At 39.1% G+C, this 14,430-nt stretch overlaps 1 protein-coding gene across 11 annotated transcripts in view; it reads right to left on the reverse strand.

Moving 5' to 3' along the window:
• Window positions 1-14,430, reverse strand: part of Sh3kbp1 (SH3 domain containing kinase binding protein 1) — a 279,242-nt gene that overhangs the window by 150,582 nt on the left and 114,230 nt on the right. For 7 of the 11 annotated variants that reach the window (XM_048796358.1, XM_048796353.1, XM_015488069.2 and 4 more), the window contains exon 4: window positions 5,821-5,950. In XM_048796358.1, the coding sequence (XP_048652315.1) occupies window positions 5,821-5,950 (130 nt within the window). Of the gene's footprint in view, window positions 1-4,959; window positions 5,017-5,820; window positions 5,951-14,430 lie in introns of those variants that run through there. The other 4 variants (XM_048796352.1, XM_048796354.1, XM_048796350.1 and 1 more) reach the window with 2 other exon arrangements.

Consider the following 14,430-nt stretch of genomic DNA (forward strand, 5'->3'; position numbering starts at 1 on the left):
ATAAAAATCAGTGTCGGGGTGGGGTCCTGGCTCAGTGCTAGAGCACTTGCCTAGCATGTGTGAGGCACTGAGTTCGATTCTCAGCACCACATATAAATAAATGAATAAAATAAAGGTCCATCAACAACCAAAAATATATATCTAAAAAACTTTTTTAAAAAAGTTACTACCATTATATTAAAAAATAGTCATTATCTGTGATCATAATAAAAAAATAAGGTCACCTTGAGTTAGGTTTGAAATTTGTCAGATTCTGGCCTCTGTATTCACAAGTCAGGCCACACTCAGGACTTAATTAAATTGGGCAATAGTGCTGTCATCTGATACAAAGCTAAATGATCTCTGAATTCCTTTCTGCCCCTAAAATCCTAAGATTCTGTATTACTGATGCAACCACTTGTATGTATGTACTTATTATTATTATTTTTTTAATTTTAATATTTATTTTTTAGTTATCAGTGGACACAACATCTTTGTTTGTATGTGGTGCTGAGGATCGAACCTGGGCCGCACGCATGCTAGGCAAGCGCGCTATCGCTTGAGCCACATCCCAGCCCTATTATTATTATTATTATTATTATTATTATTATTATTATTTTTGTGGTGTTGGGGGATTGAACCCAGGGCTTCACATGTGCTAGACAAGAGCTCTACCACTGAGCTACAGTTCTAACCCTGGATGTTTCAATTTTTACAACATAATTTACTGAATACCTTGTGTGTGTGTGTGTGTGTGTGTGTGTGTGTATGTGTGTGTGAGGGAGGGAGAAAAAGAGGGAGGGAGGGAGGTAAAGAAATATGGATCTGGGATGTGGAAGTCTACAATGGAGAAATCTATAAATTCAAACAAACTGTGATATATCAACTAATCACAATGTATGTACCTTACTTGGATCTAGATGCACACTAGCAAATTGCATCAAAAATAAGAAGACTATTAGGGGAAAGTGAGTACTTACCATATTTTTAATTATTTTAAGGAATTGCTGCAATTTGGGGTGAATGTGTTAATAGCATTTTTTGGAGGGTGTAAAAGGGATTGAACTCAGGGCACTCAACCACTGACCCACATCCCCAGCCCTATTTTGTATTTTATTTAGAGACAGGGTCTCACTGAGTTGCTTAGTGCCTTGCTTTTGCTAAGGCTGGCTTTGAACTCGCGATCCTCCTGCCTCCACCTCCCAAGCCACTGGGATTACAGCTCTGTGCCACGGTGCCTAGCCAATAATAGCATTTTAAATACATCCTATTATTGATAAATACTGAAATAATTATGGTTAAAATTATAAAATATGTGGGATTTGCTTCAAGATTACATGGGAGAGACTGTGTAGGACTTTAAAAATTTGCTCATGGATTGGTAATTGCTGAAGCTCTGTGATAGGTACAAAGGAATTCATTACACTAGTCTTATTTTTGTATATGTTAGAAATTTCCTATAATTAAAGGTTCATAAAAATCTTTTAAAAACTACCTTTAAGGTTTCATAAATTCTGTGAATTGGAAAGATATTTTCAAATTTAAATATACAGCAATAGTTTCTGCTACTACATAACTATGTATCTTCTCTCTGAGACATAATGTTTAAACCAAAATATCAACCAATATAATTGTTACAGTTTTTTCCTTGTTGTTCAGGATAATCTAGTCTAAGAAGTTTAGGGATTTCATAACCAATCACCATATGTAAAATTAAATCAGAGTAAGAAAAAAAAGCAAGTTCTAACAAATTTTACCTGTCATTCAAAGATAAAAAGAAATGCCTTTTTAGGGTAATAAATTCATCAGGCATTTATTAAACACTTTCCATATGACAAGTAGTCATGGTACACATCTTTAATTAATATAGTGCTAATGTTACTTCTATCACATTCATCCACTAATATACAAAATTTAATTAGTACCTCAAGTATGTTCTTGAAGTAGAAATGTGAAGTACACAACTATGAAATAAGCATGCACATATATGTACACATACAGAAGCAGGTGTGGGGGGGGGGTGGGGTGTGAGGGGGCGGGAGAGAGAGAGAAACAAACAGATATACAAAGATTGATTGAGCTGGGGTTGTGGCTCAGAGGTACAGCACTTGCCTAGCATGTGTGAGGCACTGGGTTCCATCCTCAGCACCACATGAATATAAAAATAAAGATATTGTGTCTACCTATAACTAAAATATAAATATTAAAAAAATCTGATTGTACTCAAGTTTCTCTTCATACCAGGATATAGATTTTTATTTATCTTTAAAAAACTCACCCTAATGCCTGACAGCATTTAAATTAAAAGGATGTTTAAATGACATCCCTGTGATCTCTAAAAATTACCAACGTGGTACAAACATTGGAGTTTAACTTACCCCAGAGTCACATGTTAATTAGGCAATCTCAGTGGGAAAACTAACTGCTGTTTATAAAGAGTATTAAGTGGGATGGTCTAACAAAGACTTTGATTAAGTACATTTTAATTCATACCAGAGAAAAAGCTAGGTGTCTTGTGTATGCCCTACGTTTTTTATTTTTCAGCTTTAGGACAAAAGTGAATATGAATTTGTGATGACAATAAGAGATGTTACAACTGGATGGAGTGTACATGGGATCTTGGTGTACAGTTTTGTATTTATTTCCACAACTTTCTGTGAATCTATAATTATTTCAAAACAAAAAGTTTTTTTTTCCTTCTCTAAACAGTAAAGTCCATTGAAACCACTAACACCATTTTATGGAGATAAGACTAAGCACAGTGAATTTCTCCTTTATGTATATCTATCAATCATCAATTAAAACAATAAATAAAATAATAAAATAGAAGGAAGACCAGTAGAATAGAGGAAGGGGGACAGAAGGAAGAGAGGGAAAGAGGAGGAACTAGGAACTGTAATGGAGCAAATTATATTTCATGCATGTATGATTATGTCAAAATTTACCCCAATATTATGTGAAACTATGATACACTAATAAAGACAAGTTTAAAAAGAATAAGTAGATTCATTCTAAAACCAAAGGTTCTGCTTAGACAAATCCTACCAGTATATATAATTTCTGCAAGTGATGTGATTATATAAATTTTCATATGATCACATGCTAAAGCAAATCCAGAGTGTAAATGGCTACTGAAAATATTGTCAGAATACTGATAGATACTACTTCTTGATTTCAGAGGACTCTTACATGTAGCAAGCTACAGGGACATTATTTTCACACCTGCTCTTCAATGAAGAGCTCTTTGGGACCAACCCACTTGCCACATTGCCACGGGACTGGCCTCTCTCTGCCTTTGTACCCACTCTTCCTCTGATGCCAGAACTCAGGATTCTTTTCTGAATAACTGGGGATCTGTGTGCCCCTTTCTTCAAGGTAAGCTTACTGAGGGTAGGGTCTCTGCTCTGTATCTTCAGTGCCTCACACAATGTCATAGAAACAACAGGGGCTCAACAAAGGTTGAATGAACAAGGAACAGAAGGAGGAGAAAAAGGATGGATGAATGGACACAAACAGGTGGAGAGATAGGCCCTCTTTTCCTTAACTATACATGCAGGAAGATTACCAAAGCCATTTGCTTTTATCAGAAGAATGCATCCTTGTTAGGAGTCCATGCCTCTCCAGGGACCTCAAAATCCCTTCAACGATGGGCAGATTCCATGGATTGAACATGGCTATTGAAATTTTGGGGTTCTCCTGGTCCTAAAATGGAGGGCTAGTAATTGAATGAGTGCTGGGGGGCACAGGTGAAGGAAGGACAGTTGAGCCTCTTAATTCTGTGCCAGGAATTCCAGTACCATACCTTTGAGGTGAGAGTTTGGGCAGGGTCAGTTGTCCAAATTATTGATTTAGAAATGTGTGGGAGACTGTTTGTTTCAATAGCTCCAGAAGTACAAGCTCTGAGAGCATAGTTAAAATAACATAAAGCTCTCCCAAAGAGGATTCTAATACCTCCCCTAAATCTCTGTATCAGTACAGGAATCCCCAAATCATTTCCAAGTGCAGACATGATGCTTCAGTGACCCCAGCATCAAAGAGTAACCAAACAGCTTTAAACTGCTAAACACTAACTGGTTATGCCCCAACCAATTATCTTGAGAGCTATCATTTATTAGAGGCCTTCCATAGGTAAGGTGGCTGATATACTTTATTGCTACTGGAACTCAATATTTCATTTCCCCATGACCTGATTTGGTCCTCCCTCCAAAAAAAGCACATTTAATCCACAATGTCCCTGAAAGTATTGTTATTATAGGACCTAATTACCATGTATGATACTATTCCAGTGTACAAAAAGCAACACTAGGACAGTTAGAATTCTTATGTGGATTTGAAGTACAATAGCAACTCTTATAGTCAAGCATTAGCAGGGCCATGTTAGTGGAAAATCCCTCTGCCCTAAGCCAGAAAAGGCATCAGGAGCTCCAGGATACATTTGCTCCAAAATCCTTTCCCAGTCCTTCCTTTTATAGACTCCAGGATGGAATGGAGTTCAGGGAAGGAGGGTCCCAGGCTTTAGCAGTGGAGGAAGAGGTACTGCTGAAGCTACTGAGACAACCATCCAGTGTAGCTGTATCTATATATGTCAGGCTGTGTGATCCAGAGCTTCTGAGACATGAAGCAAAAGAGGTCACCTGAGCACTTCTCTGGAAATGGCTTTACTTCCAAATCAGGCATCTGTCTAATCATACCACTGGTTAAATAAAAGAGACATCAAGCCAACATAAGAACACCACTAAAAAGTCAGATTTTTCCAGATGGAAAAGGAAGACATTGAAGAATTATTTTGGCAAGACTGAGCTGCGCTCCTCTTATTGAGAAGTCAGCAACCCTAGGTAGTGTCGCCACTACTAAGACACAGTCAAGCCTCCTACAACATTCATGCCCATGACCTTGGCTCAACACGGCACAAGATAAACACAGACGCCCACGTGGGAAGTTGGGTTAGCGACTGGGAGAACAAAGCTTCCCGGTCCTGACCTTTTGCTCCATGAGCTGGAAAGGGCAGCGGAGAAACTGGAGGGAGACCTTCAGGCCCTGGAGAAAGAAAGACCTGAAGTTCGTTCTCACCATTGCAGAAGGAAACGCATGCTTGCTCAAGGTGGGGCCTAGACTCAGTTGTCTTGTCAGACCTTTTTTTTTTTTTTTCTGGTACTGGGGATTGAACCCAGAGGTGCTTTACCACTGAGCTACGTCCCCAGCCCTTTTTTTAAATTTTAAGACAGAGGCCCATTAAGTTGCTGAGAGCCTCACTAAGTTTCTGAGGCTGACCTCAAACTTGTAATCCTCCTGCCTCAGCCTCTCAAGGCACTGGGATTACAGGTGTGCACTATGAACCCAGCATGTCTTCTCATACTTTTAAGGAAATTAGCATGCACTTCTCTTGTGCACAGTACTTCTTGCCATCAATTATATATATATATATATATATATATATACACACACACACACACACACACACACACACATATTTTTCGTCATTTTTCTCCATGTTCCATAAGGGACACTGAGAAATTCGACAATCTCATTGGGTTCATTTAAAACATAATTATGAACTTATGGTAAAAACATCTCATAGCTGTATGAGCCCCCAGTGAGGCAGAACCACCATGGTATGAGGGCTGACAGTCATCTATCCAGAGATATATGGAATGTATGGCTGCAAGTCAGACCTCTTCAGTGATAAACTTACTAAACCACAGTGGGTTAAGGTAGTACAATCAACAAAATACCCATGAGCTTTTGTCACAGCCTCTCAGCATAGGACACAGTACAGAAGGAAAGCTGGAATAGAGCTTAATGGTCTCCCCCATTTCCTGTTTGTGGAGTAGACTTGCTTACTTGACTTGGACATCTGCTCATCCTGGGAAATGCCGAGTTCATCTGATTCCCCTGACAGCTCCTTGATGAAGTTAGAAGGAAACATTCCAGTCTTCCCATTGAGAACACCTTCCCACCATCCTTCCTCCACCTGTATAGATGCAAAGAGAAGAACAGAGATGCAGGTTAGACATGGAGGTCCCAGTTTAATCTCCCATCTGTATGGTATGGAGTGGAGCCCACATAGGGACAAAAAGAGGATCCAAAACTTAAAAGTTACCAGGGAACCAGAAAGTAAGACACAGGGTCTTGAGATTCAGACTATGGAAGGGTGGGGGGTTAATCTGTGGTCCACAAATGTAAGTGGACAACAATGAACACTGAACACACATTTCATTTTCTTTAACCTCTATGTGAAATTTGGCATTTGCTTTGTTTATGAATGTAGGGGACATAATAGAAGGACCTGTCACCAAACAAATCATAGATGTTTTCATATCATATCACACGTGTGGGGATCTTGAAATACTACTTGTACTCACTGTTACTTTGAAATGGTGGTGTAAGTTATTCTACCTGGTAGGATACCCTTGTTATTTAATATATTAATAGGAAGAAACATAGATTACTTTATCAAAATTTGCTTTTAAAATAATTTGATAGCTACCTTAATACAAATAGTTCCCTTTAGAACCCTATGTTTTCTTTTTTTAAAAAAAAATTTTGTTCTAATTAGTTATACATGACAGTAGAATGCATTTTGACACATCATATATAAATGGAGTATAACTTCTCATTTTTCTAGTTGTACATGATGTAGAGTAACACCGGTTGTGTAATCATATATACACACAGGGTAATAATGTCTAATTCATTCTACTATCATTCCTACCCCCATACCCCTCCCCTCCCTTCACCCCCCTCTATCTAATCCAAAGTACCTCTGTTCTTCCATAGCCCCCTCCCCTTATTGTGAATTAGCATCCACATATCAGAGAGAACATTTGGCCTTTGGTTCTTTGGGATTGGCTTATTTCACGTAGCATGATATTCTCTAGTGGAACCCTATATGTGTTTCATTTTATGCATTTAAAATCATTATTTAAAAACTGAGAATAGTTGTTCCAGATTACCAAAACCAAGTAAACAACCTAACAAGAACAGTCTAAGAATTCATTCAGAAGGTAGAAAGATTTCCAATAAGTTTCTAGATGACCCTAGAATGAACTGGAAGGGGATGAAGGGAGGTATGGACAGTAGTGAGAATGCAGTCATCTGGGTAGGGAGTGAAGGCTAGATCAGGGGAGCAGTAATTAATGGACAAGCAGATTTGGATTTGAGGAAATGAGGTATGAGCTGGCCTTGAGTGATCAATTAGCTGGTACACATGAGAGAGGGTTAAAAAAAAAAGATGTCATGTCAAAATTTTGTGCTAGAAGCTGGGCATGGTATGGTGCACGCCTGTAATCCCAGCAGCTCGGGAAGCTGAGACAGGAGAATGCAAATTCAAACCCAGCCTCAGCAATGGCAAGGTGCTAAGCAACTCAGTGAGACTCTGTCTCTAAATAAAATACAAAACAGGGCTGGGGATGTGGCTCAGTGGTCGAGTGTCCCTGGGTTCAATCCCTGGTAACCCCGCCCCCCCCAAAAAAAAATTTGTGCTGGAACCACTAACAGAACAGCAGAAGTCAGAATAGTGAGCTGGCTTCTTGGAGGAAAATAAATTCATTTTGAGAACGAGCAAGTATTAAATTACCAATATGATGCAGAATAACAAAAAGAAACCTAGAATCTTTGAATTTTTTTTTACTATGTGCATGCACTACCAGCCCAAATCAATAAATACAATTTAAGAGCTAAAATAATTCAAATAACAAAAAAAGAAAATTAGAGTCAAAAGCCAAGTTCAAATCCTATCCTGAAACTTGTGTGACTTTATTCCATTTTTTCCTACCAAAATGAACCCCACTTTTATAATCTGTATAATAGGGATAATTAGCACATGTCACAGTTATTCATATTAAGGAAGGATCTTGATCCATATTAGAGGTTTATACATAATGGTTCTACTCTATGAGTTGGGGATACAGAACTATACAGGATGTGTTTATTTTTCCTGGAAAGGGTGACAATCTACCAAGACAAAGTGTGACTAACAAACTAGCAATATAAGGAAAATAAAATGAGAAAATACTATGACAACACAAATTCATCTTATATATACAAAGTCAAGTTTAGTGAGACCTGAGATGCTAAAGGAAGACTTTGAGAAAAGAAAGGTCACAATTAAGAAAGGAAAAACAATAGCTAAAATTAGGAGAGAGGGCATACAAGACATTCCAGAAATGGGGAAGCCGATAAAGCCTGTGAAATGGAGATAACCAGAACAATTTGTTTAGAACATTAGTTAGAGAACTCATGGGATACAGACTTGTAGGGCAGAGATTACGTTTGTGTGACCACAAATTCTTCAGGAAAGAAAGCAGACGATAGCATCCATGCAAAACTGTCCCAGTGACTATTCAATACCAGCTCATGGCATTAACAGCATTTCCACTGAAATCATTCCATGTTTCTATGCCAACTCGACTGATACGTATTATTTTTTCAAGGAGCTTTTTATAGGATTAAGATGGTTAGGAAGATTCGCTATGAGCCTGCATATCAATATTCACAGGATTTGTAGCATGGGGTCCTTTGTGCTATTCCTGAATAAGGAACCATAAAATGACCTTCTTCCTCCCAGGAATCACAGGGCAGGAGGGGAAAACCAAGGGCACGAACCACAAATGAGCGATCTGTGGCATAGTCCCTGACTGTGCAGGGCAGCTGGGCTAATTCCATGCCATTCAGTTTGATGATGTATGAAATGTTCCTGTTCCTGGTAATAAGCAGCTCTAGTCGGAGATCCCCGAGGGAAGTGCTCCTGATGTGTAGGATCAGCAGGCTGCCTGCTGGGAAAACAGGGGTTATCTTCACCTCACCATACCCCTAGATGCCTATATTGCTGTCACAGCACAGTCTGAGAGGAGTGGCCTATGGGAAAAAGGCAGAGGTCTATCATTAGCCATGCAGTGGGTGGAGGGGCAGACAATCAAATCACTGCTCATCGCCTGAGGGATACACTTCCCATCAGAGGCGCCACAGGCACAAGGCTGTTTCTTTGTGAGCAGAGCCTTGGGGAGGGGGTGGCCTCGGGACCAATGACAGCTGTTCTGTACTATTTCTTCCTTCATACTGCTGCTTTGGACTTGAGATGAGTCTGGAGATATGAGAAAAATGATCCTCACTCTTACACTATCCATTTTTGGAGATATTCTAATTCAACTTCCTGCATAAAGACAAGGATACTGAAGCCCAGAGTGATGACATTCCTTTACTTACTCATCCCAAGAGTAAAGCACAATGCATTACACTGAATGAATGAATGAATGAATGAATGAAAGAGAAATCACTAGGATTTCATTTGTGTGACCACAAATTCTCCATGGGGGCTTATCAAGTCCTGATCCCCCATAAAAGGTTTTTTCCTTCCACTGAGGAACAAAAGGGACCAAGAGACCCTACTCTATTGGTCACTGTTCTTAACTAGGTCCTATCATGTCTTGTTCTGTGTGGCCTTCTCTGTGCCGCCATTCCACTGATAGTTAATGAATGAATACTTAATCTATCTTGCACTGGCCCAGGATCTCCACAGATTCACTGGTGAATGAAACAGTCAAAGACCCCATCCTTGAGAACATCTGCAACAAAAGAGAGAAACAGGCAGAGCCTGTACACCTCCTGCTCAGAAATCAAGCTGGCTCGGCTGGGGCTGTAGCTAAGTGGTAGAGCGTCTGCCTCACATGTGTGAGGCACTGGGTTCGATCCTCAGCATCACATAAAAATAAATAAAGGTATTGTATTCAACTACAAAAAAAAAAAAAAAAACAAGAAAGAAATCAAGCTGGCTTTTGCTGATGTTTCTGCACTTAAAGAAAGATATGCATCCCTTTGTAATAACGTCACCAAGGGCTTAAATTTCTCTCCAAAGCAATAAAAGGTAGAAAATGCCTACATTCTTCCCATCCCCACTCATAAATAGTCTTCTGCAGGCCTTAGCTCTAGGCTGAGCACAAACCCCACCTGTGTCTCTCTATGATCAACCTGACCAGCTCTGGGACCCATGGCTATGCCCCAAGAACAAACTCTGCCTTTGGTTCAACATTGGGAACAGGACAGCTTGCTCCTGGTGAGTTTAATAAAGGCCAGGTAAAACCACTTACACCATTTATATTCCAGTGCCCTGCAATTTTCAGGTCTCTATGATCAACAGCATCTGAATGGGTTCAAGGCTCAAGGAAGTGGTTTCTAGATCATACCCCTGTTAGAAGCTGAGAAAACAACTGGGTAAATTTCAACACCTTGCACCAGCCAATTATGCAAACATAATCCACATTTGTAAGGCAGGAAAGAGGATGTCTGGAATAAAAAAGATGATGCACTTTCCCATGGGTACTTATTTGGAACAGCTCAAACTTATTATCCTTGAAGATTTTTACCTGTTAACTGCACTGAGAAGGGAACAGTGGGTTTACCAAGTCTAAAGTCTACTTGACGGTACAAGTAGCCAGACAGAAAAATTCATGTAAGGACTGCTATAGCTTTTTTCATTCAATGACTACTTTGTTTCCAAACCCTAGTCAACACAAACTGGAAGGGTGGGTTTGGAGGAAGCAATTAGGAGAGATGGACACAGAGGCCAGTGAAGTCAGATTCATTGTTCCAAGAGTGGTTTTTACCATTCTTTCCATAAAGGAAAATCAACATAAACTTCAAGGGAAGGTCCATACCTAAACATTAATAAAATCTTCCTAAAAATATTTCAGATATAATTAAATAAGGATTTCATTGTAGTTATTTCTCCTACCCGTGAAAGGGAAGTAAAAGTATTTTGAACATTTTTAACACCAGAAAAATATTAAGATCATTTTTAGAAGTTTTTATAATTGAGGTATAATTTATATCAATGTACAGATGTTAACAGCACAGTTGGTCAGTCTTGACAAATGCTCACTGTATTCTACACCTCTATCAACAAACACACCATTTTCATCCTCTGGAAAATTTCCTTGGGCCCCTTCCCAGTCAATCCACCTCAAAGCAATCATTAATCTCATTTCAATCACCTTTGATTGGTTTTTGCCTTTTCTAGAACTTTATATAATGTGCAAAGACATAGTTTAACTGCTGAAAAAAATTGTTTCTGGAAAGCATCCTTTTTCTATCTGTGGAACTAATAGAAAAATATTTTTTAAGGGGGCTACTTCCTGAAGACATAAATGCCTATATTATTTTCCATTTTAGTTGCTTTAAATAACTGTTGGTTTTAGTACATGGAAAGCTTGTTGTGCCAAAAATTATCTAAATGCCTGGACCAATATTTTTCCCCAATTCATGCAAAGTTCACCTCTTGTTGGCCAGAACATTCCATAGACATGGGAGTTGACTTTTTCCCCTTCCCTCATTCTTCCAAGAACAAGTTTATTTCACATGAAAGAGAAATCTATAGTTGAAAAGGAAATTATTTAAGAAAACATATAATTTCTATTTAAGCTTAAGCAAATTCTGCCTAATAAGACAGAGCCACATCCATACTTCATCAGAGTAGAAAGAGTTTCTGTTAAAGCTTCTGGAGACATTCCTCAGCAGTGCTTGACAGTTCTGTTCTTCCCAATAGTCACAGGCTGGTCTACAGGTCCCCAAATTCCTAAGTGACTCTAAGGTAAGGTCTTACCATCATTCCAATTTGAAAATATGAAGAAAGAGGAAATTGAGTGAGTAAGATGACTTTTCTAATGAGTCAAGAGTCTCAAGTTTTGTCCTGTCACTATTCCCAGGTGCGAATATTGCCTATGGGGATGTGTTAACCTTAGAAAAATCCCTAGGGAAGGAACCTTTAAATGGATGGATGTTCCTTTGAAAGTTAAGTGTGGGCAGCAATATATCTTTTAACCCAACTCCATTTTTATTGCATCTACCACACCTGCTGCACCCTACTTGTTCCAAACCTTCACAGGTTACCCCCTACCTACTTCAGAGAAAGGCTATACTATACTAACACTCTGTCCTCTCTCCAGAACAGCCCAGCACCTGGCACAATACAACCAGTGCCTGAATAATTAGTCCAAATATTGCTCACCTTTCATGTGTCCAGCTGGAATTTCATCTATTCTAGGAAGCACCTTCTTCATCCTCAATGAGACTCCCATCTTTCAATTTCCTGCTCACTCATCAATAACATTATTTGCCACTCTGGTAATAATGTGGGGTTTTAGTTACTTTCTTAACTATATACATCTTACCCCCCAGACTAGACTGAGCCTGTTTTAAAGCAAATTCCATTCAATAAATCTCTTAATCATCATAAACATGATTTCTTTAAAAATGTAAGCACTGAGGGGCTGGGGTTGTGGCTCAGTGGTAGAGTGCTTGCCTAGTATGTGTGAGGCACTGGGTTTGATCCCTGGCACCACATTAAAAATAAACAAATAAAATAAAGGTATTGTATCCATCTACAACTAAAAAAATGTTTTTAAATGTAAGCACTGAAATATTTGATAAATCTCATAGCTATGCAAATCTGTTATTTAATAAATACATTTGAACTTGCAAATATGTTACTTTTATGGGTTGTGGCCTGTTTTGTGTGCTGATGATTCAAATCTAATCACTTTCTCTTCTAAACATGGCTTCCTTCTCCTTAATATTAAAATTTACCATCTCTGCACATTGGGAACTCAGAAGTGTTCACTCCTAAATTATTTGGGGAATAAAATGAGAAAAGCTTGAGCTCTTTGGATGATCACATTCTAATAAATAGACTTTATACTAATATTATCCTTTTTTTGAAAAAGGATAGGAGTTCTAGAGCAAATCAGTGTCTTAATGGGTAAGAATGAAAGTATGTTCAGATCACAATTAACCAATTAATTTTTTAATTGCCTGATTTCTCATATCCAAAAATGAAATGAGGATGAATTGCACATCCACACTCACAAAGATTATCTGAGTTATAGTTTCAAAGCATTTCGAGGGCCTTCTTAACCCCAGCTGAGCAAACCAAGTCTCCTTCCCTGGAAGCAAAATAGAAGATGTGGGTACTTTTTGAACATAAAAGTTACCACTTTTTTTTTCCAGTTGTTCATGTACCTTTATTTTTAATTTATTTATATGTGGTGCTGAGGATCGAACCTGGTGCCTCACACATGCTAGGCAAGTGCTCTGCCACTGAGCCACAACCCCAGCCCCAAGTTACCACTTTTGCAACCCTCAAGCCAGGTTAGTCTTTTACCCACATCAGTCTCCAGTCAGCCTCACTGGGGGCCACTGAGAAATGCCTCAAAAACTAACCATAAAGAACACATAAAATCCAAAATCTTTGACTATCCCTCAGGTCACCATTTGGAGAGAATAAGACCAGGCACATTCAACACAGGAAGAAAGGCAGCTACTTCCCAAGACAGATAACAGACAGAAAAACAAAGCTGCTTCAATGTACTTTGATACCGTCTACCACAAAAAGACTCCAGAGACCCTCAAATCTACTTCTCCTGATAATCTTGTCCACACACCATCTCTGTTCTTCTATAATTAGAATTTCACCTGCATTTCCCTGTCCTCTCCACTGTAGACTAAAATAACTCAAATGTGTATTCACAATAACTTCTTTAGAAATATCAATCCAGGGCACCACAAAAATAAATAAATAAATAAAAATAACAATCCAGAGCTAGGCATGGTGAAACAAACCTGTAATCACACATGCATGGGAGGCTAAGGCAGAAGAATCACAAGTTCTAGGCCAGCCAGGGCAAGTTAGTGAGATCCTGTCTCAGAATAATTTTTTTTTAAAAGGGCTAAGGATGTAACTTGCCTAGCATGCCTGAGGCCCTGGATTCAAACCTTAGTACACCAACCCCCGCAAACATCAATCAATGTAGGAATTTGCAGCCTGCTATTTTTTTTTTTTTTTTTTTTTTTTAAATTGGCAGCCTGGGTTCCTTAGGTTCACCTTGATGGCTTTTCCCATAGCAGTACCACCACTCTCCAGCTAGGAGGCGGAAGCAGGGTGAGTATTTTCTCCAGCAAAGGCTATGTTGTCAACTCCAGGACCACAGCTTACTCTCCCTTCTATCCTTGCTGAGGGGGAGGGCTGCAAGCTGGTAGCTGGCTCCTGCCAGATGAGAAAGTTGTTCATTCTACCAAGGATCAGGGTGGTTTCTTCCAAAACCTGCTTAAGCTCATTGTTTGTTATTGGTATCAAATACTTGGTTAAACAGCATAAAAATATAGAGATGTGAAGAGAATTAGTGGTAAGAAGGGATAAAGATAACATTTGAAGGTTAAAAGGAAAACCACTGCCAAAACCGGGTGCAGTGGCACATGCCTATAATCCCAGCGGTGTAGGAGGCTAAGGCAAGGGGATCACAAGTTCAAAGCCAGTCTCAGCAATTTAGCAAGGCCCTAGGTAACTCAGCATGACCTTGTCTCTAAATAAAATATAAAAAAGGGCTGGGGATATGGCTCAGTGGTTGAGTGCCCCTGAGTTCAATGAAGGAAGGAAGACAGGAAGGGAGGGAGGGAGGGAAG

The sequence above is a fragment of the Marmota marmota genome, unplaced genomic scaffold (assembly GCF_001458135.2).
Source record: "Marmota marmota marmota unplaced genomic scaffold, marMar, whole genome shotgun sequence".
Lineage (NCBI taxonomy): Eukaryota > Metazoa > Chordata > Mammalia > Rodentia > Sciuridae > Marmota > Marmota marmota.